Raw genomic sequence first — 27,748 nt, 5'->3', positions numbered from 1 at the left:
GGGGTACCTTTACCTTTACCTTTACCTTAAGATTCAGGATAAACAAAAGGAACAGCTTCAATTGAACACACCACAGGGAATTAACGCCACAAGTTGTGGCAATGGCTGAATTGATAAATCAATGGATGGTAGGTCCACTGTATCATTGAAATGATGGCCGCCCGGATTGGCTTGGGAAACCTGGCTGGAGCTGAGTGTCTTTGAATAGCAGACACTGGCTGGGGAGAAGTTAATGGGAGGGCTGCTGTGAGCTTCTTAGGGGCCACCTGGATGTTGGATGTTGGATGTTCCTCATCCTGTTGCCCTCACTGTGTTTTGGCCTACAAGTCCCTGGCTGGGGCTGAAGGGAGTTGTAGGCAGAAAAAACACTGTGAGGGTTGATAAAGTCTGGACTAAATGGTTCAAACAGGGCTCTACTCAAATCCTTATCAAAGCAGAGGAAAGCTTTAGCCTAGACGGCCTCAGTCCAGTATATCTGAAGGAGCGTCTCCACCCCCATCGTTCTACCCGGACACTGAGGTCCAGCTCCGAGGGCCTTCTGGTGGTTCCCTCCCTGCGAGAAGCGAGGTTGCAGGGAACCAGGCAGAGGGCCTTCTCGGTGGCGGCGCCTGCCCTGTGGAACAGCCTCGCACCAGATGTCAAAGAGAACAACAACTACCAGACTTTTAGAAGACATCTGAAGGCAGCCCTGTATAGGGAAGCTTTTAATATGTTTGATGTATTACAGTATTTTAATATTATTATTTTTTGAAGCCACCCAGAGTGGCTGGGGAAGCCCAGCCAGATGGGCGGGGCATAAATAATAAATTATTATTATTATATTATATTCCCAGTCATAGACAGAGTAAACCAGTTACAACAATGACAACCACGGTCTGGTCACACATTGTACATTTAATAGAAAGTTAAAACAACTGAAACTCTACCTTTTAAATGTAACGGTACAGCATTTCCTTTCACATTAATGGTATTTCAACATTAACCTGCATTAATGCAGCACAAGAGATGCAGCCGAATACTGCAGTTTGGGTTGTGTGTTGTTGTTTTTTTAATGTCCTAGCACAGCTATACTACCCATGTATTAACTGTTATCAGTGAGCAGTTTGAAAAGCTTTGTACTCTAGAGCTACTGGCTGCCATAAAATAGTTCAGGTTTGGGAGTTTTGGTTAAAAACAATTTTTTAGCAAGGTATTGTTGCCTGGTCTGTGGGTCACAGTACCCTTCTGAGATTGGAACAGTTGGTATGCAGTGAAAGCACCGCACCTGTGAATGGCCTCGTGCAAAAGCTAACATTTGAAATATCCTATAAAGAGATTCCCTGCATTTCAGAAACATTGCAGCCATACATTTAAAAGCCTGGTGGTCATTGTGTTTATAGGGTTTTCCCCCAAATAAAACATTTTCAGTGTTTTAAATTCCATCCCAAACCACTGAGGGTACAGAGCTTTGGGGCATGGTTGGAGTGTTTGGACTCGACATTCCATATTATTGCTAATGATTGCAGAATGCTGTTTCTCAACTCAGGCTGGCTTTAGAGGTGGCTGTGAAGCCGTTCTAAGCCCCTTATCGTGAGCTTCTTGGAATCCATTTGGCCCCAGACAGACAACAATTTACCCTCATGCAGAACAAGCAAAAATTCAATGAAACTTCTATCTCTTTTGCTCTGAGACATCAAAAGGGGAACCTGGGAAACAGGGCTCCCTCCCTCGTCCTCCTCCTCCTCCTCCACCAGTTTGGTCTGCAGTGTGGCATGCTAGACACTTTGCAACAAAGACTTGGTCAGTCTCAGAAGCATTTATAATTCACGTTGGAGGTGAGAAGGAAGTGATGTGAGAGACGTGAGGCGTCAGTGAGGGACCCCTTTGGCATCACATTTGCTGGAATGGGAAGATGCAGCAAACTCCCCCCGACAGATCTTGTCAAAGCAGAATAAGCATAACCCTGACTCTTTTGTAAGAAAAAGAAGGGCACAGTTTAAGTTATCCTTCTCAATGGATACAAGAGAATGGGGCGGGGAGGATGGGGGACAGACGGCTGCTGCTGAAAGGCCAAGCAAGAAGTTGCCTATTTGGGGAAGAGGTGTGTGAGAAGGAAAGAGCCCCCTCAGATCAGCCAGGTACTTTGTATGAATTCCAGCGTCCCAGAATGGTCTTTTACCAGACCTGAGAGCTGCAGGTGAGAGGGGAAAAGATTCCAGACTAGTGGAAGCTGCCTGGTGGGGTTTTCATTCCAAATAAACACGGCACAGCACACACCTACGCTATATGGGGAGGGAGGGAAGGGGGATGCAGAGCTAGATCCAAGCAAGGCCTCCTCTCTACTTCTTCTTCTGCATTACTATGGAAACACTCCTGATGTCTCCCATGGCAGTGGCTCCCCCTCTTATTTCCCCCGCCCCAGCCGACAGTGGAACATTTGCTGAGAGCAAACTCCCTCTAGACGTGTGTGTGTGTGTGTGTGTGTGTGTGTGTGTGAAGCAAATAAGGTCACAGAATCGTTGCTAAAATAAAATAAACTTCCAAAGAACTAGGGGGAGTTGCTATGGGTAGAAGTCAAACAGGGCAGGTCTTTTCGAGATATATACCCCGTCACTTTCTCCATCTCTTTTCCCAGTTCCTGCCTGCTAATTCAGTATGCATGGATCAGCAGCAGCAGCAGCAGCCTGCCATCTCCCGCCCGCCCACCCACGCAGGCTATTAGTGCTTTGAGAAAGGTTTTCCTTCACACACACTCACACACACATGCAAGCTCTGGCTACATACGCCATCAGGGTCATTCCTCCGACTGCAGTTTGAATCCCCTGTAGAAGCAGCCTACTGAGGCTTGGTACCTGTCCTGTGTAGCCATCGTGTAGGAGATCACAGGGCTTTCTTCAGGGATCCTCAGCTGCTCTCTCACAGTGGGGTTCCACTCTGGATAAAGGACCTGTAAGGGAAGCTAGCTGTTACTCGGGCAGGTTTCTGCCCTTGCTTCATCATAAGCTGGATCAGGCCAGTGGCCCATCTAGTGCAGCATCTTGTCCTCACAGAGGCCAGCCAGGTGGCCCTGTGGGAAGTCAGCAAGCAGGACCCAATCACAAGAGCCCTTTCTTCCCTCCTAGGGTTTCCACCAACTGCTTTAGACTGCCTCAAATTGTGGAGGCAGAGCATAGTCATCACGGCTAGTAGCCACTTGTGGTCCTCTCCTCCATCGCTCAGTGGAGTAGACTGCAGTAGGTTGAAGACAGCCAAAATAAAAGTATTACTTTGCACAGAATGAAGAGCAGATGTATGGAATCTGTTGCCATGAAATGCAGTGGTGGCACTGAAAGGGGCCTGGACAAAATCTTGCTGCACAGCCATCACAGCTGTCAATCACAATGGATATATACGCAAATACAAGTTGATGTGGTTGTGGGGAGGGACACAGGCTGGCCACTCTGGGGAGCAGGATTCTGGGCTAGATGCACCTTTGGGTCTGATCCAGCAGATGTTCTTCTAGAATGGCAGAAAGCAGTTGCAAACCAACAACTCCTTTTAATTTAAGCACCACAACTAGGTGAGCTTTCCATACCTCTTCTACTTCACAGTGGGAAATCAAATAACTGGCCTTTCCCAACAAATGTTGACTTCTTGCAGTGATACAAACACAGGGGAAACTTGGCTGAATAAGGGAATTCAATGAACTTTAAGACTCAGCAAGCATCACTCAATGGAAGGTGCCAAGATTAATTCCCATCACCTGGCAACTAAAAGCGACAAATAGTCCTAGCAGGGGAATGGTGGCTATCTGAAACCACCCACAGATTCTGCAGCCATCTCTCTCAGTTTATTTTTTTTTAATTTCATTTAATTGTACACCCACCACCTGTCTCCTCGATCCGTGCCCGTCTTGGCTGATTAGGGAGTGTCCAGATGTTGTGCGGACCCCCCTGGTTGAAATTATCATTTTGTCCCTTGACACGGGGACATTCCCAGGGGAACTGAAGGAAGCAGTGGTGTGTCCACTCTTAAAAAAAACTTCATTAGATCCCTTAGACCTATCCAATTACCGCCCAGTTTCAAATCTTCCATACCTGGGTAAGGTAATTGAGAGAGCGGTTGCTGAACAGCTTGGTAGGTTTCTGGAGGAAACATCGGTATTAGATCCATTTCAGTCCGGTTTCCGTCCTGGTTTTGGGACGGAGACAGCTCTGGTTGCCCTAACAGATGATCTCCATAGACAACTGGATCGAGGCGGGTCAGGACTGCTGATCCTTTTAGATTTGTCAGCAGCCTTTGACATGGTCGATCATGATCTTCTGGACCACCGCCTCGCAGACGTGGGGATACAGGGCTCAGCCCGTAACTGGTTGTGCTCTTTTATCTCTGGTCGGGGACAGAGGGTGGCACTAGGGAGGGAAATGTCGTCGCGCCACTCCTTGGTATGTGGAGTGCCGCAGGGCGCAATTCTCTCCCCGATGCTTTTTAACATCTTTATGCGCCCCCTTGCCCAGATTATCCGGAGCTTTGGGCTGGGCTGTCACCAATATGCTGATGACACTCAGCTCTATCTGCTGATTGATGGCCACACCGACTCGACCCTGAACACACTGACCAGATGCTTGGAAGCTGTGGCTGGATGGTTTCGTGGGAGCCGATAGAAACTAAATCCTTCGAAGACAGAGGTCCTATGGCTAGGTCGGGATGGCATGGGGATGAGGGACCAACTCCCTTCTCTTGCGGGGGCCCAATTAGTGCCATTGCCTTCCGTTAAGAGTTTGGGTGTAATCCTTGACGCCTCCCTTTCCATGGAGGCGCAAGTTACAGCAACAGCCAAGGCGACATTTTTCCACCTTCGCCGCATCAAGCAGTTGGTCCCTTACCTTTCCCGCTCTGACTTGGCCACAGTGATCCATGCGACGGTCATCTCCAGGCTTGACTACTGTAATTCGCTCTATGCGGGGCTGCCCTTGAAGCTGTCCCAGAAACTCCAGCGGGTACAGAATGCTGCAGCGAGGCTCCTCACGGGGTCTCTGCCATGGGAGCATATTCACCAAGTGCTTTTCAAGCTGCACTGGCTCCCAGTGGAGTACAGGGTCAGATTTAAGGTGCTGCTTTTGACCTTTAAAGCCCTTCACGGCCTAGGACCCTCGTACCTACGGGACCGCCTCTCCCAGTATGCCCCACGGAGAGCCTCAAGGTCCATAAATAGCAACACCCTAGTGGTCCCAGGCCCTAAGGAAGTTAGATTGGCTTCAACCAGAGCCAGGGCCTTTTCAACTCTGGCTCCAGCCTGGTGGAACGCTCTGCCTCATGAGACCAGGGCCCTGCAGGATCTGATTTCTTTCCGTAGGGCCTGTAAGACAGAGTTGTTCCGCCTGGTCTTTGGCTTGGAGCCAATTTGATTCTCTCTCTCTCTCTCTCTCTCTCTCTCTCTCTCTCTTGTTTTCTTTTCCTTCTCCTCCTGTGACGAGGCTACATTTTAATATTTTAATGTTCCATTATTTTAATGTTGTATTTTATTTTTGTTTTTAAGTTGTAATCATTCTTCTTGTTTTTATTATTGTTTGTAAGCCACTCTGAGCCCGGCCTTGGCTGGGGAGGGCGGGGTATAAATAAATAATAATAATAATAATTATTATTATTATTATTATTATTACACCCCCCCCCCTTTTCTTCAAGGAGCTCAAGGTGCCAGCATACATGGTTCTCCACCACCTCATTTAATCCCCACAGCAACAACCCTGTGAGGTAGGTTAGGCTGAAAGGCAGGGACTGGCCCAGGGTCACCCAGTGAGCTTCAAGGCCAAGTGGAGCTTTGAACCCTGATCTCCCAGGTCCTAGTCAGCTATCTCTAACCACTGCACCATACTGGCTCAACCACAATGCAACTCTGGATGTCTCTAAACACCCACATGCCTTTTAATTCACCTAAAAGTGTGGCAGAACAAAGACTACCTTCCCCTCCAGGAGCAGGAATCTCTCTGCTCATCCATGAAAGGAATTTCTCCACTTTTTAACTTTGCTCGGGTGGTGCTGTGGGTTAAACCACAGAGCCTAGGACTTGCTGATCAGTAGGTCGGTGGTTCGAATCCCTGCGACGGGGTGAGCTCCCGTTGCTCGGTCCCTGCTCCTGCCAACCCAGCAGTTCGAAAGCACGTCAAAGTGCAAGTAGATAAATAGGTACCACTCCGGCGGGAAGGTAAACGGTGTTTCCATGCGCTGCTCTGGTTCGCCAGAAGCGGCTTAGTCCTGCTGGCCACATGACCCGGAAGCTGGACGTCGGCTCCCTTGGCCAGTAAAGCGAGATGAGCGCTGCAACCCCAGAGTCGGTCACGACTAGACCTAATGGTCAGGGGTCCCTTTACCTTTAGTATTCCTTCAGGCTCTAACTCAGGGACAGGGAACCTCAAGAGTTGGGTTGAATGCCCCCCCCATCTGGTCCTTAGGGCTCTCCCTATGCCATGCCCCTCCCCATGCCACACTTCCTCTCGCCAGCCACGCCCATCACTGGCTGTGCTCTGTGCCGTGCTTGAGTGCTTTTGCCTGACAAGGCAGTGTCCTTGGCCTGTGAGAATACATTTTGCTTGCCCTGGTGGAGAAATGGTGCGTGGGTCTATTCTGCCTCCTTGTGAGAGAAAGGATGCCGCAGGTGGTTCTGTTCCGATCATGAGAGAGGAGACCCAGAGGCAAGAGGCCCATTGCCGCACCATCTTTCTGGTGTGGGGAGCAGCTTGCACCCTTGTTTTCCGTGGCTTCATAATTCTAGCTTACCTGTGCCTGGCTGCATTCGCCGAAGACTGGGTGCTCTTCATAGAGCTGGAAAGCTGGATTCAGGATGCTGAAGGGGCTCAGGGTGACTTCTTCATCATCATCATCATCATCATGGCATGTTACTTTTGTGGGCGAGTCGGCAGTTCCTCCTGCTCCTTCGGAGAATGGCTGGGGGACAAGCCCACCCCATTTAGCCTTTTTCAGCCTTTAAGCAGAAAACAGGTATTTGCAAAGGCTGGAATGCTGACATTTAAGGCTTTTCCGGATTGCATATTTATCATTGTGTGCAATCATTCCCTCGGTTATTATTACTCAGCTGCTGCATGGGATCCAGGCAAGTTTCCTCAAGGGAGTACTTCTGTTACAGGAAAACATATTCCAGGCATTCAACATGAAATACTTTGCTCCTGGGAAAATGCAGTTTTCACCCCATCTCGGTGTTACCACGGCCAGCAGGAATACAGAGTGTGCCGGTTTCACAGGAATTTTATATAAAATATTAATATGCCACCCTGCAATGGAGCTTCCAGGGTTGCTTACAAATACAAGATGAAATACATAGATAATATACAATAACCATAGCGATTCTTACTGGTCAGAGCCCAGACGTAGCTAGGGACAAGCAACACAGTTCCTCTTTCTATAACCACACTGTGTCTAAAGTTCTGTTTTTAAAACTTTAGTTTTTAAAACTTTAGAAGCTGAGTGCTTCCCCTCCCCTCGTCTATCTTATGATAAGGTGAGAGTTCACAAAGGGTTCTTAAACCATACAATAAGAAAATTCTTATATAAAACATGAATTATGTATAAAGATCTGCTAGAACCTAAAATCCCTTGGTGGATCTCGCCCATCGAAGCTGTGGAGGGTAAGAAGAAAAATATGAAGGGAAATTAGGCAGCATATAAAATGCTATTAAAGGAAAAAATAATAAACTGAGACTAAAGGATTCTGAGGAAATTCGTATATATCTGATAGATTGGCTCCAGTATTTCCAACGTAATGAAAGATTAAGTGTAGACAAACAAAAAGGATTTGCTGGAAAAATATCGAAACTAGAGGAAAATCTAATCCAGCCTAAGGGGAAAATCTAACCCAGATGTATAACCTCCTCCTTGACTGGGAAGTCAAGGAGGAAGAGGTGAAATCAATTATGATCCGTTGAGCCTAGGACATCGGACATAATATATATATATGAATGAATGGGGAAGGCTGTGGAGAGAAGACATAAGTTTCACTGCATGTTATAATTTGAGAGAAAACATAATGAAAACGTAATGCTGTACCAATGGTATTTGACCCCGGCCAAACTGGCCAAGATGTACAAGAAAAGCTCCGATGTTTGCTGGAGATGCAAAAAAGGGATTGGTACCTTTATGCACATGTGGTGGGATTGTGCGAAGATAAGAGAATTTGGGGACATACAATGAACTTAAAAAGATCTTTAAATTCTCGTTTCAAAAAAAAAACCCTGAGCCCTTTTTGTTAGGCATTATGTCCATTGATATACAAAAGAACCATAGAACCCTCTTTATGTACGCAACCACAGCAGCCAGAACTTTAAGAGCAAAAAATTGGAAAGGTGATGTAATCCCCCACAAAAACTGATTGGCAAGCAAAGATGATAGAATATTCAGAACTTGCAAGGATGACTGGGAGAATAAGAGGAAATTCTAACCAGAAATTTAGTAAAGATTGGAGAATGTTCAAAGAATATCTTTAAAAGTACTGTAATAACACAACGTTCCTGACAGGTTTGGATTGAATCTTGAAGTTTATGGAAATTATAAAGTAATTTCCCCCCCTCCCCCGATAATTAACTGAAAAGATTAATAAAAATGAAGTGCGTATAGACTAGTAAGGTATTAAAAAGCACAATGAAGTGAATCAGAAGTTAATAGGGTATGTAATGTCAAATGAGGTGTCGTTAGTCAGTGTCTATGGTCTGTTTATGTTGTTCTTTTTGTTTTGTTTATGTTCTATGTAAATTGTTTTGTAATAAAGAATAAAAAATATATTTTAAAAAACAAAACATCTCTCTCCTTTATCAGTCTCTACAACCACAGCTGGCACGGTAGCTTTCCTAGAGTTTGACTTCGCCCACAAAGGTGCCCTCCTCTGTTGTCTCCCGAGACAGACAGATGCCAACCAGCCCTGCACAGGTTTTGCAGTGCAACTGTGGCCCTTCCCAAGTTTGATTGTGCGATTCCCAGAGGTGTGTTCTCTACTTTTCTGCGGTCCAGACTTAAAGCAAGAGTACAACAGAGAAGGCCTGGCCAGGCTTTCACGATTTTGGGGTGGGATTCAATCGCATACTGGCAAATTCAGGTTGTGCCATTGTGGTGGTTTTGGTGCGCTTGTGCAGCAAACCCACTTCCTCTAAAGATCAGACTTTTTGCTATAAGGAAAATGACGAGGAAATGCAATGGAAATCGTGGGATAATGGTCCCTTTGACACAACACTGGCAAAGAAAATGTGTGCAGAGGAGGGCGGCCCAGTCTGGAAACTAAACCTTGTGAAAAATGGTTGAGGGAGTTGGGGATGTTTAGCCTGGAGAAGAGAAGACCGTGAGAGGATATGAATATATGAATTTCTAATATCTGAAGGGCTATCGCATTGAAGAAGCAGTAAGCTTGTTTTCCAGAGGGTAGGAACCAATGGATTCAAATGACAAGAAAGGTAAACCTAAGGAAGAATTTTCTGGTGGCAAGAGCTGTTCAGCAACAGAACTGACTCCCTCAGAAGCTGGCAGGCTCTCCCTCATCAGAGATTTCTAAACAGAGATTGGATGGCCAAATGTCAGGAATTCTTTGCATTGCAGGGGGGTGGAATAGACAACCACTGGGGTCTCTTCCAACTCTACATTTCTATGTATTAATAGCCAAACTTGTCAAATCCCTCTGTGTGAACAAATTAGGATGAATTATCAATAAACAGTTTGTCTGGAAGGGCCCTGGGACCCCAAGGGGACTCATAGAACCATGCTGAGTGATTCCCACCCCTGGCAGGTGACTAGGGTGTCAGAAGTTAACTTCCCATTCCTGACAAAAGGTCTGTTTCCTTACTCGTCCATGCTGCTTTGCCGCCGCCTCAGCTCCTCCAGATGATAGCAAACAGACAAGGCTCTGACATTTTCAAGTCTTTTTCGTTTTGACCCCTTTCTCTTCTTCCGGCACAGCTCCTTGGGTGATGGGAGTTTCTGTGTGGTTGAAATAATCTGCCAGGGGAAAGGGTCTCTTTCGCCCTCACCAGGCCTTTGCACTACACAGCCAGATGTCTGAAGGGATAGAGAAAGCAAGAATTTGGCACTGGTTCATTAAATGACATTACTATTTTGTGGTGGCGGCGATGATGACGATTGCAGAGGCAGAAATGGCCAAAGCTGGAATGTGCATCTTCAGTGGCAACTGGGCAGATTAATACTTCAGAGAACAAAGGGTTTTCACAAGCATCCTTCTTTCTTGAAAATTTATTGCACCTACAACTGATATTTGATTTCTCTAAAATAAGTTTGCACTGATTAGCCAATTAGTCACACTAATCAATGAAAATCATTCCCATCAGCTAAGATGCAGCCTTTAATTAATTGTTCAGCAGATTTTCGCTATTTTTATTCCAAGTACTTATAAAAACTGCAGGTGGCTGGGTGCATCGTTTTACAAGGAAGATAAGTATGCTTTATTTATCTCGGAAGACATTGTTTCTCGCACATGCACATTTGTGCAGATCTAAATCAGTTGATTAATGATCAGTCAATGACTACCTGGCTGATTAACAAAGTAGAATTTATTTAATCAAGTGGCAGTTCTAGTAATCTCACCTCAAAATGATATTGTGGAGCTGGGAAAGGTTCAGAAAGAGGCAGCCAAGCTGATCAAGGGAAAGGGGTAGCTCTCCTTTTCAGGAAAGCTTGCAACATTCAGGGACTTTTCAGTGTGTAAATATGGTGAGTAAGGCAGGATATGATAGAGGTGTATACAGTTATGCTTGGTGTGTGTAGGAAGTGAGCAGAGAGCAGTTATTTTCCCTCTCCCGTAATGCAAGAGCCCCACAGGGACCTCCAATGAAGCTGAATGATGGGAGATTCAGAACAGACTAAGGCAACAGCTTCTTCTCAATTGTTGTCCTCGGCATCCATCTGTCTGGAGAGACAATGGAGTTCGCCTCCAGGGGTGAAGTCAAACTGCTGCGTCAGCAGCACTGAAGTGAACACCCCAGGGCACAAGTCTGGGCAGCATGTATGGAGGTCCTTGGCTGCCCGGATGACAAGACCTCCCTCTCAGCCTCGCTGATGTGGTCCAAAGGAAAGCAGAACAAGACACTGGGCATCTGCTTGGCTGCAGGAGTTGCTAGAAGGAGGCGTACAAGGCACCATCCAACCATCTTAGGGACTCCACTCTGGATTTGTGTCAGGTTTACTCCTCAGCTTTTTCTTCTCCTGAAAATTTCCCACGAGGCAGCGGAGGTTTAGGGTCAGAGTTTTCCTTTTCCAAGATGGGCTCCCTTCCCAGACGGAGAAGCCCCACCTGCCCTTCACTTCCCTCCTACAGCACACCCTTCTTGACCGTTGGACCCACTGTTGGATCCACCTGAGCCTGTCTTCACATGCAGGGGAAGCCCCTAATTCACTGAAGGTTTGAGACCCACTGGCTACCCTCACCTGGTTTAGCCGGCCAGTCAAAGCCGTTTCCGGGGTGTGGCCGCTGTTGCCTGATGACAGCTTCCAGGCGAGAGCTGAGTGTAGGGTGGGGCCCAAGGTGGACAAGAGCATGACGTGTTCCCCACCAGATAAACTTAAACTATGGAACTTGCTGCCGCGAGATGTGGCAACGGCCGTCTACGTGGACAGCCCTCAAAGGGATGTGTGAGAGATTTGTGAAGGATAAGGTGATCAAGTCTACTAGTCATGTGTACCACCTCCAATATCAGAACAGTCTGCCTCAGAGAATGCCTGTTGCTGGGCAACATGAGTGGGTGAATGCCACTCATGCGCTCTGCGGGGGACTGATGGAGTTCGCCCCCTTCTGTACAGTTGCCACCTGCCTGCTCCTTTCAGGAGGCCTCAATCAGCCCCCTCCAACTGGGCCTTTCAGAGGCAGTTCTGGACTGCCCTCAGATGGTCTTGCGCTAGCCCATTGGGCAAGGAGAATCCAGGGTGGTGCTAATGAGCCCGAGGAAAGGGAGGAGGGAGGAAGCGAGTTTACATTCCCTTCTGAATGGGAAAGAGGAGAGGAAACTGTCCCTGCAAAGACAGTGCACCCAAAGCAAAACTTTCGGGGGAGAACTTTCCCCAGAGGCTCACCTTAAAAACCTCAGGCAATCAATCAATATATATTTAGGACACAGACTGTTTGTGCCGTGGTTTTGTTCCCTGGTGTGAGACCCCAGTGCCTCATTCAGAAGCAAGTTTCCGGGGTGCGTGGCGGGAGGGGGGTTCTCCCTGCACCAGCTAACCTGCCAGCCCTCGACCTAATGAGCTCAGTGTCACTCAGCCAAGAGCATCTCTAATTAGCAACAGCCAGTGAGCTAAGTGTGGAGAAATCATAACACTTGGAGATACAGCCGTGCATGTCGGAAGATAATTAATCCAAAGGAGCATAAGTGAGGAGAAAGACCCAAGCTCCAAGAAATGCATCTCAATAAATATTTATGGCTGTGTTTATTTATTTATTTGTGGTTGTTGTTGTTGTTTTTTTTAAAAAAACAATATCCACCTACTTCAAGAGAAAGTTTATTTAAGGGGCGGTGGTGGTGGTGAGCGGCAATTCAAGAAACCTGTTCTTATTGCCCATATGTACTTAGCCACAGCTAAGTACATACGACAGAAAAGGGCAAGCAGAAGGAACGTGGCATTGAAAATGTGCTTTGTCCTGGGGCTTTTGTTCTCAGGAGTGATTGCTTCCTACCTCCTCCTCCTCCCAAGGAAATTGGAAGTGCAAAAGGCTGCCAGGAATGTCCCACCCCTTCAATGAGAATAGGGTTGTTGTTTTTTTGGTGGGGGGGAGCTACCATGATTTGAATTAGAATTGCAAAGCAATCAATCTTTTTTCCCCTCTTAATGTTTAAAAGGTGGCAGTGCTGTCACACACCCAAAACATGAGAAATTGCCATACGTATAATTTTTGTGTTATTCCTGTAACTGTGGGGGAAGCCGGGAATGTTGTTTGCAAGATGAATGTAAGAGGGAACAGGTTTCGGAGCGGAGAGGCAGACTGCGGTGAAGCAGCCTCTTACTCAGCCTCATCGCACAGAGCAGGGGGTGAGGAGAATATGTACTCTCTAAGGTGGGAAAAGTGACATCACTGTCAGGAACTGGCTCACAACAAGAAGCAAGAGGACGTCGCCTGCGGCCTTTTGGACAGGGAGGGCAAGACACCCTTGCCAGCCCCAGCCCTCCCTTCTAAACTGGTAGGGGGAAAGAGGGAATTGGGAACTTTATGCTTGCTCCACCTTTTCCAATCCAACATAAGAACATAAGAAAAGCCTGCTAGATCAGGCCAGAGAGTGCACTAGGTGGCCTTTAGTCCAGGATGCTGGCCACCTAGATGCCTGTTGGGAAACCTGCAAGCGGGATTAGAGCACAAGAGCAACTCTCGCTTGCTCAGTTTCCAGCAACTCGTATCCGGAAGCATCGCCGCCTCTGACTGTGGGGGTAAAACACAACAATTGTGGCTAGTAACCATCGATAGCCCTCTCTTCCTCCATGAATATGTCTCATCCTCTTTTAAAGACATCCGGGTTGGTGGCTGTCAACTGTGGGAGGGCAGGTTTCCGTGCCTGTCTCCAGAACAGGCACAGGATCATAGAATCCTAGAATCCTAGAGTTGGAAGAGACCCCAAGGGCCATCGAGTCCAACCCCCTGCCAAGCAGGAAACCCCATCAGAGCACTCCTGACATCTGGTTGCCAAGCCTCTGCTTAAAGACCTCCAAAGAAGGAGACTCCACCACACTCCTGGGCAGCAAATTCCACTGTCAGACAGCTCTTACTGTCAGGAAGTTCTTCCGAATGTTTAGGTGGAATCTTCTTTCTTGTAGTTTGGAACCATTGCTCCGTGTCCGCTTCTCTGGAGCAGCAGAAAACAGCCTTTCTCCCTCCTCTATGTGACATCCTTTTATATATTTGAACATGGCTATCATATCACCCCTTAGCCTCCTCTTCTCCAGGCTAAACATGCCCAGCTCCCTTAGCCGTTCCTCATAGGGCATCGTTTCCAGGCCTTTGACCATTTTGGTTGCCCTCCTCTGGACACGTTCCAGTTTGTCAGTGTCCTTCTTGAACTGTGGTGCCCAGAACCGGACACAGTACTCCAGGTGAGGTCTGACCAGAGCAGAATACAGTGGCACTATTACTTCCCTTGATCTAGATGCTATACTCCTATTGATGCAGCCCAGAATTGCATTGGCTTTTTTAGCTGCTGCGTCACACTGTTGGCTCATGTCAAGTTTGTGGTCAACCAAGACTCCTAGATCCTTTTCACATGTACTGCTCTCAAGCCAGGTGTCACCCATCTTGTATTTGTGCCTCTCATTTTTTTTTTGCCCAAGTGCAATACTTTACATTTCTCCCTGTTAAAATTCATCTTGTTTGTTTTGTGCTTGAGCACATTGTGGGAAGATGGCATCGTCGCTGGCACAGCCCCTTTGGGTGAGTTATGGCTGTGTGTACAGCCTGGTTCCCTGCATTTCCCCCTTCCCTCCTGGGCTGAGTGGGTATAAGATACGGCAGCTGTTCTGCTGGTGGAGCAACAAGGTATCTCCACCCCCAGCGTAATTTGCGTGCAGGATTGCTCAGTGTGTCTGGAATGCTCCACGTAAAATTACCTTCCATCTTTTCTGCAGTGCACACACTCCCGCTGGAAAGGTTTCAGGCTCCACAGAGCAAATGAGGTTTGCAAAGGGAAGTATACACACACACACAGCTGAGCTCACTAATCAGGGCAAACTCTATTTGCATTTTCCTATTTTTACATGGGGCATTAGTTCCGCAGGAAAGAAGCAAATGATTTCAAAGGAAGCCTCATCTTGCCATCCATGAAAACTTACCAGCAGGGACGGTGCCTCGTTATATTCTTCCATCCAGCAGGAGCTGAAAGATAAATGTGCAACTAAGTACCACTGGCTTTTACTTCAAAATGCCTCTTATATATTACATTCATAACTCGGGGGCTGGGGGATGCAACTCCTTGGCAGTCGACAAGCACAGGAATGGGTTGACGCTATGTGCACAGAATCCAAATTTCACTAAACAGAGGCTGACTGTTCTGAATAGGTACATTTGTATAATTTTTTTTTTTTTTTAATAAGTGCTTGGCTCCTGCTAACCACAGGGATGGTCAAGGAACTATGCAGAACACTAACTTTTAACTTATATTTTGCCCTGGGTTCCTTTGGGAGGAAGAGTGGGGCATAATTTCAACAAACAAATAAATAAAGCCTATCTTCCTCTGCCCATCTCCAACTCACACTAGCAGTCAATGCTCACATGTCTCCAAACATATATATTCATACCAATAAGGACCAAAAACTTGAGTGTTGATGCTGTGTGGGCCCCTCCATCCTATATATGTGAGTTGTATATATGTGTCAATAAAACCATATATCCCAAAGACACCACAGTCTCTGATGGCCTCCAATCCAAGGAAACCGAAACCTGGGTAAGTGCAGCAACCCCTGGAGTTTGTCGCTGCTCAGAGATTGGAGTAGCACGTAACAGCACTATTAAATGCTGGCTTTTTTTTCAGAGTACTACAGCTTTGATATTGCAGCTCAGTGGCTGCCCTGGCAAACGGGTCAGAATTTGCAAAGGCATTTGCATGCGCTTTGCACATTCCTCTTCTCTCCTTGATGACTTAAGTAGCTGAATGTTTCAGGGGGGTAGCCCAAAGTGCAATGATATGCTGACATAAACAACATTTTGTATTGAGTTATGGACCAGCTGTGGTGGGGGCAATGGAGGGGAATTAGTAAAATAATAAAAAAAAGCTCTCCTGAAAGGATTGTGTCTGTATTTTGGACCATTATGCACAGTACTGTGTGTGTTACCCTGGTTGTTGGCTGAGACCATCCCAAATGCTGCTATTTGAACAGTTGGAGCTGGCAGCCTCTGCTTCTACTTCTTGTTGGTATCTGCTGACCATCTTGGACTGTCTTGAAAAGGAGAAAGAGCAGATTACATCACACGTAAGCATAGACCAGCACAAACATTTCATTGGCAATTCAAAGCATGGATTCCAACAACTTCCCCGTTTGCTGCGTTTAAATTTCACCGAGTCATGACTATTATGACTTTGATGGGAACCCCTCCAAATCTGCATCCTTTTCTGCAGAGATGCATAGCTAGGGGCATATCATTGCTGTAAAAGGAACTTGAGAAAGGCTGTGCTGGCATCGCAGGGGCAGAAAACGCAAGTTCCTTTTGGAAAATATCAGCTCACCTTTCAGGTACAGCTAACGCAGGATGATGAGATAACCAAGCAGATCATATATATTTTCCAAGCATCCTCACAACCTTTGTATGTACTAGCCTAGCGGCTTGTTAAGAGTTAACAACTAAATGCAAGGAGCGTTCCAGCCCAGCAGATCTTAGAAATATATACGAGGAAGACTTTGGAACATATTTATTCCTCAGAGGATGGGCCGTGTCTCATTGTTCCTCCATGCCTTGCCAATTTCCTACTTGCCCCCAGCACTCTTTGAAGTTAACAAATTAATATTTAATTCATGTGGGTTTATATAGAAGCTGCTTGTTTAATTGCTACTTACCCAACCTCTTTTTTTTTTATTACAGCACTGGATGTTGATTAAAAAAAAAAAGAAACTGAAACCATTTGCCCACAGACATTGAAATAGTTCATGATCAAACGGCTTCAGGGCTTCAGAGAGATGTAGGAGAAGCCTCCTCCTAGACCTCCTCCTAAACCTTTTTAGGTCAACGCCTCCCTGGTTCCATAAACTCACCTCCCATGTCCCAGACCCTATAAAAAGGATTATTCAGAAGAGCAGCTTGCACAACCCACCACCAAGGAAGGTAGTAACACAATGGAATTCAAAACAGTAATGATTAATTGAACAATTAATCCAAAATCCAGTTCAAACTATTGGATGAACTTGACCCAGCAAAACCAGGTTTTCAAAGCCTGATAGCCATCTGCGACTCCAGTGTCCCTAGGGGGTGAGGAAGCTTCCTAGCACCCCCTAGGGAACCTCCCCAGGGGGCAGTACCACCCTAGACTAGTGGTTTTCAAAGGGTGAGTTGCACCACCCTGGTGTGGCAGGAGAGCATGGAAAGTGTGGCAGGAAGACTCAAGGACTATCACAGAAACATTTCAGTGTAGCATAGTAGCCGGTTTTTATTCATCTATTTACAGATATGGATAGATCTTTTCAAAACGAGAGCAAAGGCATCAAGCTGATACCTCTCATCGGGTTTGCATACATATTTAAGGTAGATATGTAAGAGGCTCGTTTATAATTATTATTGGGGAATGATTCATAGAATCATAGAGTTGGAAGAGACCACAAGGGCCATCGAGTCCAACCCCCTGCCAAGCAGGAAACACCATCAGAGCACTCCTGACATATGTTTGTCAAGCCTCTGCTTAAAGACCTCCAAAGAAGGAGACTCCACCACACTCCTTGGCAGCAAATTCCACTGTCGAACAGCTCTTACTGTCAGGAAGTTCTTCCTAATGTTTAGGTGGAATCTTCTTTCTTGTAGTTTGGATCCATTGCTCCGTGTCCGCTTCTCTGGAGCAGCAGAAAACAGCCTTTCTCCCTCCTCTATGTGACATCCTTTTGTATATTTGAACATGGCTATCATATCACCCCTTAACCTCCTCTTCTCCAGGCTAAACATGCCCAGCTCCCTTAGCTGTTCCTCATAAGGCATCGTTTCCAGGCCTTTGACCATTTGGGTTGCCCTCCTCTGGACACGTTCCAGTTTGTCAGTGTCCTTCTTGAACTGTGGTGCCCAGAACTGGACACAGTACTCCAGGTGAGGTCATGTTGTTACGTAGCTGCATTGTCTTATACTTCCTGGTTGTCCCGCAGTTGTGTTCTAAGCTATAAATCAAGCACTGCTAGGAGTTGATTCTCTTTATTTCCCACTGTATTTCTTATCAATTAAAAAATATGGTGTAAAAAAATATGGTATATTCTGAAAGTGTGGCCCAGAGATGAAGAAGAGAGAACCACTGCCCTAGACCATCACTGAGGTACCAGTACCCCATTTGATATGTTCTGAGCATAGGTGCCAACTCTCTGGGGCCCTGGGTGCCCAAGCACCCACAAAATTCCCCATGAAAGGAATGGGCACCCTCAAATTTCAAGGCCATGCATGCTGCATGGCACCCATGTCCTCCACAGTTGTGGTGCCAAGCTGGCACTCCTGGTTCTGAAGTATACCATGGAGACTGATGGGGGATGGTGCCCCATTTGCCGTAGTAGACCAGCTGGAGGAGGAGACTCTTGAGAGTCCCATGGACTGCAAGAAGACCAAACCTCTCCATTCGGAAGGAAATCAGCCCTGAGTGCTCACTGGAAGGACAGATCCTCAAGCTGAGGCTCCAAGACTTTGGCCACCTCATGAGAAGAGAAGACTCCCTGGAAGAGACCCTGATGTTGGGAAAGATGGAGGGCACCCTGCTTCCTCTTCTCAAGATTGGTAGGCTGTTCTTCTAGACACTGTTTAACATCCCTCCCCCCTCGCTTTTAAGCCAAATTATTCTACATTTCTACACCTCCTGATGTATGTAACACAGACTACAGATCTCAAGGCTGTGCAGAAGTAAAGCTGAATTGAAAAATCCTCAGTAAGGAAACCATCTCAGAGAGCAAGACATTTCACAGATTTTTCCAGCATCTCAAAAACACAACGGCAACCTTTATACAAAATGAGAGGCTATTCTTAGCCTCCAGGAGAAAAATAGGGGTTATTGAGGATTATTCTGATTCCTGTAAATACCTCCACATCTCCCAATTCAGTTTCTCTCTGCCACCTGCTGGTAACTTTTGCCTACAGCTTCTTATTTACACTTTCCCAAATTGCTGTTTTATCACTTCCACACCCTGCTAAATAAAGCTGCAGCAGCAGGACTTCCTGCAGATCTGGTGTGATGACCTCACTGGATAAAGTTTTAAAAGGATAACTTCTCCCTCTTGCAGTCCTAACTTCATTATCTAACTCTTGCCTTGCTCAGTCATTCGCAGCCGTGAGTCAGCCCAGCCTACACTCAGTGGGGTTGCCCTCCCACTGAAGGAGCAGCTTCACAGCTTGGGGTCCTTCTGGATCCACTCTGTCCCCCCCCCCCCCGCTCAGGTAGTAGCCTCAGGCCAGGGCTGCAAGCGCCTTTAACTAACTGCAGCTGGTTCAACAGCAATGGCCATTCCTGGGCTGGGGAAGCCTTGACGCAGCAGGTCATGTGTTGATTGCTTCAAGACTGGACTGCAGCAATGCGCTCTATGCGAGGCATCCTTCACGCTTGATCCAGAAGCTGCAGTTGGTGCAGGATGCTGCAGCGCGATTGCTGACAGGAGGGAGGCCTTGTTAGCATCTAACACTTGTGCTCAGAGAGCTGCACTGGCAGCCTATTTGCGCCAGGGCCAAGTTCAAGGTGTTGCTATTAGTATATAAAGCCCTTAACAACTTGGGACAAGCTTACCTATGAGCTTGTCTGAACCCATGAGTGCCTAATTGGAAGAATTGGTGCTACTACAGGTGCCACACGATGCCCGTTCCACATTAGTAAGAACTTGACCGTTAAGTGTGGCAGCACCTGCACTTTGGAACTCCCTGCCTCATGACACCAAGCAGGTGCCTTCACTGTACAGCATTCCTATTGAGATAAGCCCACCCACCAGATATTTAGAAAGTTGACTTAATTTTAATCTGCTTGGATTTTATAACTTTTGTACGTGTTAAAGTAGGGTTGAGGGTTCTTTAAAATTGCTTTTATTGTTTTATCTTTTGTAAACTGCTTTGAGATTTATTTATGCATCTTATGAAATAAATAAGTTCTATTTTATGAAATAGCTAAAATAAAGTTTGTGAAATAAAAAAAAAGTTCACATTCATTATTAATATTGGGCGGGCACTTTTACAACACTGTTTCAGACACCTGCTTAAAACTTCAAACCATGCTTTGAAGTTATTTTGCAAACTACAACTGGGACAAACTGTGGCTCGGACAAACTGAACTAATAAACTATGGTTTGGGGAGGGTTCTCTATCCTTGGAGACCACTGCTGACAATAGTATTTGGGGATTTTCATCTTAGAAAGAGCAAGGGGAGTGGGAAAGTACCCAAACCAATCTGTGACCCTGCCTTTAGCTGGATCAGGCCAATGGCCCATCTAGTCCAGCATCCTGTTCTCACGGTGGATAGCAGGATGCACTTTGTGGGAAACCTGCAAGCAGGATCTGAGCACGAGAGCAATTCTCCCCTCCTGCGGCTTCCAGCAATTGGCCTCAAATTGTGGAGGCAGAACATAGCCATCCTGGCTAGAAGCCATTGCCTGCCCTCTCCTCCTCTATGGATTTGTCCAATCCTTTTTTAAAGCCATCCAAGTTGGTGCCTATTGCTGTCTCCCCAGGCAGTGAGTTCCATAGTTTAACAATGTGCACCACTAGAATGTCAATTTGTCAAAGCGCACACGACACATCGCCCATGTCTTCTCCCTTTTCCTTTCCTTTTTTAAATGTACGTATCTCTGTGGCAAACGCAAGAAACCTACTTAACAAAGGGCATGAAAGAAGTGCTGCTCTCTCCTTCCATAGCGCGACCGGCTGGTTTAAAGCCTTGAGGATCCGCTCTTCCGTTCTCCTACGTCTGACTCGCAACGACACTTTCTGTCCTCTTGTCAGTTATCCTGGAAGGAATCGCAACCATCTGTGAGTTACACAGGGAACACACAAAACCGACACTTCATTCCTCTATGATTTTCACCATATATGTTATGTACTGAATTGAATAGGATCCAAACTGCAGCAGTCTGATTGGTCCTAGAACAATAGGATCCAAAAGGCAGCAGTCTGATTGGTCCTAGAACAATAGGATTCAGAATGCAGCAGTCTGATTGGTCCTAGAACAATGCAACAGTATGATTGGTCGGCAGGAACTACCCAATCATGCTCCAGATAGAAGTGAATCCACAACCTGATTGGCTTACAGTAGAATTCTGGAATTAGCCAATCATGTGCAGCCCATTGTGTAAATAATGTATATAAAGCAGATACTTTGAGGGGACTTCCATTCATTCCTCCTCACCACTATGAGCTGAATAAAGAGCATGAAATCACCTTGCGACTCTGAGTATATTTCAGTATACAGGGCTATTCCTTGGTGTACAACACAATAAGAGCTTGGCTGCAGGATGAGGCCAAAAAATTCATTTGGTCCAGCACCCTTTTCTCACAACGGCCAAGCAGATACCCCAAAATGGAAGCCTGAGCACAAGAACCACTTGTGACTCCAAGTAACTGGGTCTCAGAGGAATGTGGCCTGTCTGGGACTTATGTTCACATGTGGTGGGGGTGCAAATATGTACCATTTCTTTTGGCAAAGGGTGTTTAAGGAGATAACAGAAACCACTGGGTTAAAGCTGACCAAAAGTCCAGAGGTAGCATTGTTATCAATTTACGATGGGGTGGAAGGTTCGCAGGCTACCACCCAGGAAGAATGGCAGATGAAGGTGATGGACTATATGGAACTGGCGGAAATGACTGGCAGAATCCGAGACCAGGAAGAAGAGTCGGTGGAGGAAGATTGGAAGAAATTTAAAGACTATTTACAGAAACATTGTAAAATTAAGGAATGTTAGAATGATGTTGGAATGAATTTATGTGACTTTAGCAGAAATGTTATAAAGTTTTAGGAAAAAACAGACTGTTAATTGGTGAAAGGAGGGAAAGTAAAGTTATATTAATATTAAGATAAATTACTGGACAAAAATTTGAAAAGAGGGAAAGGATTTGCTGAAATGGATAATTGATCTAGAATACAAAAAAGGGAGGTGTGAGGAGGTCAATTAAACAAGTAAATGAAAGATAAGTTATGGGAATACTCGTTGTTGGTTTTTTTTGCTTTTTATTGTAATGTATTGTATTGCTTTGTTTTCTTAAACTTTTTTTTTCCTCTTTTTCTTTTTGTAATCCTTAAACCCTTAATAAATATTATTTTTTTAAAAAAAGAAGGTTCGCAGGCTAGCAAGGACTTGCTCACAAATTTATTGATGGCTGCACGAGTTATTACAAGCTAGGAAGTGGAAGGGGCAAGGGGAATATAAAATGGAAGAATGAAATAAAAGAGGTGTGGGATTTAGCTATTAATAGCATGCACTATTAAGGTAAGACGGGGAATATGCAGGAGAAATTATTTTGAGGAGATATTGAAAGTATTTGCAGAATTTGTGCTGTTAAAGCAGAAAGGGGTCAAACCATCACAAGAGGTGTTGAAATTTTGGGAGGTTGGATAGTTACAACGGAATGGTCTCAGGGTGTGTGTGCACATTTTTATTTTTATTTGTTTATTATTTTTATTTGTAATAATAATAATAATAGAAAAAGAAAAGTGGCCTGTGACAATGGAGGCCACTAGTAGCCTTATTTATTAGCCATGAATTTGCCAGAACAGGTGGCCATCGCTACACTTTTTGGGAGCAGATTCTGTCATTTATGTGCTACAAGACACAGTTTGGAAAGCTCTGCTATACACTGTGGGAAGCAGGGTATTATTATTATTATTATTATTATTATTATTATTATTATTATTTATATACCACCCTATACCCAGGGGTCTCAGGGCGGTTCACAGAATAAAATGGTTTTTGCGACCCAAATAATATAGCTACTACCCTGTACACAACGACAGCAGCACGGATATTGTATTCCTAGGATGGAAAGACAGAGAGATTCCAACAAAGGAAAATTGGCTTTTGAAAATGATGGAGTACGTGGAACTGGAAAGATTAACAGAAAAGACGAGAGACCAAAATGCCAAAGAAATCCTTGAGGACCAGAAACCTTTTATTGACTATTTAAAGAATTGTTATAGCAAGATGAAAATGTGAGCAGGACTTGAAATATGATCAACAGCGTGAATTATTAAGATAAATAGGTTAAATTGTATGTAATTAATAGTATAGGCCAAATATGCACCATTTTAAGGTAAATATGGAAATCGTGGAAGGGGAGGGCAGGAAGAGAAAGTAACTTACTAGTTTATGTTAAAATGTGTAAAGCTCTTTTTTCTTTGTGAAAAATTAATAAATAATATTTTTTTTTAAAAAAAACATAGCTCCCTAAAGGCAAATACCTTCCTCCTGTGAGGATTTAATGTTAAATCTGAACTATTAATAGGAAGATGACCTGTCCCAATGTATAAAATATGCCCTGTTCCCCTTTGGTGATACCTCAGTGAAATTATTGTTGGAGAATTTATTTATTATCGCAATGGATCAGTTACATTATGGGTGGCGGTTGTTTTTTGTAGGGCATCCTGTTGAAGGCAACCCCAATAAACACCCATTTATGGCAACCACCTGACACCTCACGACATGACCATCACCGCCATTTTTTTAAAGCAAAGACTTTTTCAAGAAAATCCTGCTTCATTTTCTTGCCTGTTACCTTTGCCCAAGGCAAATAACCTTTTTGTACCCCTCACTGTGACAAATCCCTAAAGGCAAATATTTAATTCATGGAAGCAGTTTTCCCTGTCCAAAAAATACTGCATTACGGTCTCTTCATGTTGATTTTTCTCCTCATGCTAATAATGTCTGACAGGATGGTCATTCACTCCATAGATAGATAGATAAATAGATGTCAATAGATAAATAGATAAATAGATAAATAAATAGATAAATAGATAGATGATAGATGATAGATAGATGATAGATATAGATAGATAGATAGATAGATAGATACCGTAGATAGATGATAGATAGATAGATAGATGACAGATAGATAGATAGATATAGATAGATGATAGATAGATGATAGATATAGATAGATAGATAGATAGATAGATAGATAGATACCGTAGATAGATGATAGATAGATAGATAGATGACAGATAGATAGATAGATATAGATAGATAAATAGATGATAGATGATAGATAGATTAGATAGATAGATAGATAGATAGATAGATAGATAGATAGATGATAGATAGTCAAGCATATTTTTTGGCGATGTCTCTCAAGTATGCTAAAGGTACAAAGGTGACTCCATTTTGTGTTGGCCCAATTTCCCTCACAGATTTACCTCAGGCTGCTCAAAAGAGGGAGGCGGGAAAAGGCGGGAAAAATGAAAGGCGGTGGATATTGGCTGTGGGAAGGGATGGAAAACAAGGCAAACTGCCACAGGGCAGCTTTTGTGGGGAAACATGAGGGACTTAGTGAGAAAGATAAGGGAATTAAAGGATGTGGAGTGACAGGAAAAACATGGTTCAAGGGGGAAAGTGGGGCATGTCTTTGTGGGGTGGGACAGCGGCTAAAATCTCTTTTTGCCTCTCTCCTGGGCTAGCTCCTCCTCAGTCAAATATTCCCCATATTTTCCCTCAGAACAGACCGAAGGAACTGCTTGCGAGATGCGCTGTAATTATAAGCAGAGGGGGGACATTTTGGGTTGTGGGGGTAAAGGAAGGTGGGGAGAAAGTGAGGGAAACGGAGGCTGTGGAAAGGAAGAGGGAAAAACAATGGCTGGAGCGGAAGGAGAAGAAACAAAGAAGAAGGGTGTGTGGCTGCCATATTGTTAGGGGAAAAGGCTGAGGGGCAACATTTACCAAAGAGTAGGGAAGGGGCAGTTTGTTCTCAAATATGTAGGAAAAAGTGAGGGAAACGGAGAGCATGAGGAAAACAATGGGGGCCGTTATTCTCCTCGGATATGTAAGAGAAAACAGCCCAAAAGGAGGGACTAACAAGATTGCTGCTGGTCAGGCAAACGGAAGAAGTAATTACTCAGATTATGTATGGGTAGTTTTCTAGGCTGAAGCCTAGAAATGGAGGAGTTTTTGTTTTGTATTTGGGGATCCAGCTCATTCGTACCCCGTTCCCTGCGCCCTCAGAGAATTCTGGGGACTGTAGTCTGTCAGAGGCGACTGGGAACAGCAGCTCTGTGAGGACTGAACTACAACTCCCAGAATTCTTTGAGGGAGATGCCTCACAACAACCCTGCGAGGCAGGTGAGGCTGAGAGATGAGGACCGGCCAAAGGTCACACACTGAGCTCCATGGCCGAGTGAGGAGGATCCAAACTCTGGCCTCCCAGGTCCTAGTCCAAGACCCTCACCATTATACCACAATGGCTCTCCAATACGCTCTCAGGCTTTGCATGAAGATGCTTAGGAAATGTGGAGTGTTTCCCCCCCCCCCGGAGTGGCAAGTGTGTAGGGACAAGATCCCCCCCACTGTTTGCATTTCAGGGGGTTGGACTAGATGAACCTAGATGACCCTTCTAGCTGTACAGTTATACATTCCTAGGATTTAGGCTGGGCTGGATGAATCCCAAACCGGAATTAAGATCGCCGGAAGAAATATCAACAACCTCAGACATGCAGATGACACAACCTTGATGGCAGAAAGTGAGGAGGAATTAAAGAACCTTTTAATGAGGGTGAAAGAGGAGAGCGCAAAATATGGTCTGAAGCTCAACATCAAAAAAACGAAGATCGTGGCCACTGGTCCCATCACCTCCTGGCAAATAGAAGGGGAAGAAATGGAGGCAGTGAGAGATTTGCAGATCTCTGATTTGCTGATCACTGCAGATGGTGAGAGCAGCCACAAAATTAAAAGACGCCTGCTTCTTGGGAGAAAAGCAATGACAAACCTATACAGCATCTTAAAAAGCAGAGACATCACCTTGCCAACAAACATCCGTATAGTAAAAGCTCTGGTTTTCCCAGTAGTGATGTATGGAAGTGAGAGCTGGACCATCAAGAAGGCTGATCGCCCAAGAATGGATGCTTTTGAATTCTGGTGCTGAAGGAGACTCTGGAGAGTCCCGTGGACTGCAAGAAGATCAAACCTATCCATTCTTAAGGAAATCAGCCCTGAGGGCTCACTGGAAGGACAGATCCTGAAGCTGAGGTTCCAAGACTTTGGCCACCTCAGGAGAAGAGAAGACTCCCTGGAAAAGACCCTGATGTTGGGAAAGATGGAGGGCGCAAGGAGAAGGGGACAACGGAGGACGAGATGGTGGGACTGTGTTCTCGAAGCGACCAGCATGAGTCTGACCAAACCGCGGGAGGCAGTGGAAGACAGGAGGGCCTGCCGTGCTCTGGTCCAGGGGGTCACGAAGAGGCGGACACGACAAAATGACTAAACAACAACAACAACAGGACTTAGCATCTGAGCGCAAAGCCTGCACCCACAATGAATGGCATTTTCCAGCTGACACTGCCGGTGCCAACTCCTGTCCATCTGTTTCCTGCTGTGGCCACCTCCGTGAGGAAATGCACAGGAGCGTTTCCTGCCCTACAGTTTCCTCCCATCAAGGGCCGTAGTCATTACCTGGGATTTGATTCCTGCACTGTTTGTTTCCCCCCCAGCAAACCTTCCCCCACAAGCCTCAGCCAGCAGCCGGTTTCCACTTTGTGTGCGAATTGTTGTAGCCGAGGGCAGCGCAGAAAGAACAAGAGGCCTCCGGCCAGACGAGAGCCCACCATTTCTTTAATTCATAGAGGGATGAGTCATAGATCCACCTAGAATCCTGTGTTCAGTTCTGGGCGCCACAGTTTATGAAGGATGTTGACAAGCTGGAAGGTGCGCAGAGGAGGGAGACCAAGAGGATTAAGGGCCTGGAAACAAAGCCTTATGATGAACGATTGAAGGAGTTGGGGATGTTCAGCCTGGAAAAGAGGAGACTGAGAGGAGATATGAGAGCCATCTTCAGCTATCTCAAGGATTATCACATGGAAGAGGGAACAAGCTTGTTTTCTCCTGCTCTGGAGGGCAGGACTCGAACCCATGGCTTCAAGTGACAAGAAAGGAGATTGCAGCTCAACCTCTGGAAGAACTTTCTGACAGTAAAAGCCGTTCAGCAGTGCAACGGGTTCCCTTAGAAGGTGGTGAATTCTTCTCCCTTGGAGGTTTTTAAGCAGAGGTTGGGTGGCCACCTTTCCAGGATGCTTTAGCTGAGATTCCTGCATCGCAGGGGGGTGGGCTGGATGACCTTCACGGCCCCTTTCGGCTCTATGGTTCTCTTATTCTAAGAACATAGCCATTGTGGCCAGAGTGGCCATTGATAGCCAGGGCCGGCCCAAGACATTTTGGCCCCTGAGGCGAACCACAAAATGGCGCCCCCTCCCTGCTAGGCAAGAAGGGGTGAGTGAAGATCTACATCAGGAACAAGGCTGGAGTGAAGGCTTGCACTGGGATCTGCTGCTCCTGTGAATCCTGTTGCCTGAGGCAGTTGCTTCACCTGGCCTAACAGCTGGGCTGGCCCTGTTAGTCATTTATTTGCCTAATAATATTTTACAATCATCCAAGTTGGTGGCCATTGCTGCCTCCTGGCCTATTAGGCTCTGGTATAAATCAGTGAGGGACGCAAGTGACGCTGTGGGTTAAACCACAGAGCCTAGGACTTGCTGATCAGAAGGTCGGTGGTTCGAATCCCCGTGACGGGATGAGCTCCCGTTGCTCGGTCCCTGCTCCTGCCAACCTAGCAGTTCAAAAGCACGTCAAAGTGCAAGTAGATCAATAGGTACTGCTCCAGCAGGAAGGTAAACGGCGTTTCCGTGCAGCTTAGTCATGCTGGCCACATGACCCGGAAGCTGTACGCCGGCTCCCTTGGCCAATAAAGCGAGATGAGCGCCGCAACCCCAGAGTCGGTCACGACTGGACCTAGTGGTCAGGGGTCCCTTTACCTTTTTATAAATCAGTGATGTAGCAGTGGTAGTCGACTTTCCCATGTGAGAACGCAGTAAACAGGTTTACAAAGGAGTAGACAGTGACTCTTATTCCTTAGAAAAGCTCAGGCTGCTCACATTTGGCACCCGCCTTTCTTCCCCCTCACTTA

General features: G+C 45.8%; 1 protein-coding gene across 8 annotated transcripts; it reads right to left on the bottom strand.

The window, feature by feature from the left end:
• Positions 1 to 874: 874 nt before the first annotated feature.
• On the bottom strand, positions 875 to 26,355 carry INCA1 (inhibitor of CDK, cyclin A1 interacting protein 1). 8 transcript variants are annotated; one of them, XM_083707149.1, is made up of 7 exons: positions 26,242 to 26,355; positions 20,467 to 20,601; positions 15,778 to 15,882; positions 14,779 to 14,821; positions 9,800 to 10,011; positions 6,736 to 6,940; positions 875 to 2,926 (listed from the first exon to the last, which is right to left on the bottom strand). In XM_083707149.1, the coding sequence occupies exons 2-7, from the start codon at positions 20,505 to 20,507 to the stop codon at positions 2,774 to 2,776; spliced, it is 759 nt and encodes a 252-aa protein (XP_083563275.1). In that variant the 5' UTR covers positions 20,508 to 20,601; positions 26,242 to 26,355; the 3' UTR covers positions 875 to 2,773. The 8 variants fall into 8 exon arrangements, with proteins under 8 accessions (XP_083563275.1, XP_083563272.1, XP_083563269.1 ...); XM_083707146.1 differs by lacking the exon at positions 26,242 to 26,355 and adding an exon at positions 26,103 to 26,212; XM_083707143.1 differs by lacking the exon at positions 26,242 to 26,355 and adding an exon at positions 24,779 to 24,906.
• Between the last annotated feature and the right edge of the window lie 1,393 nt (positions 26,356 to 27,748).

Source organism: Podarcis gaigeae (assembly GCF_964106915.1).
Source record: "Podarcis gaigeae genome assembly, chromosome: 13".
Classification (NCBI taxonomy): domain Eukaryota; kingdom Metazoa; phylum Chordata; class Lepidosauria; order Squamata; family Lacertidae; genus Podarcis; species Podarcis gaigeae.
Note: the sequence above shows the minus strand (reverse complement) of the source record. Positions and strands in the feature narration are given on the sequence as shown.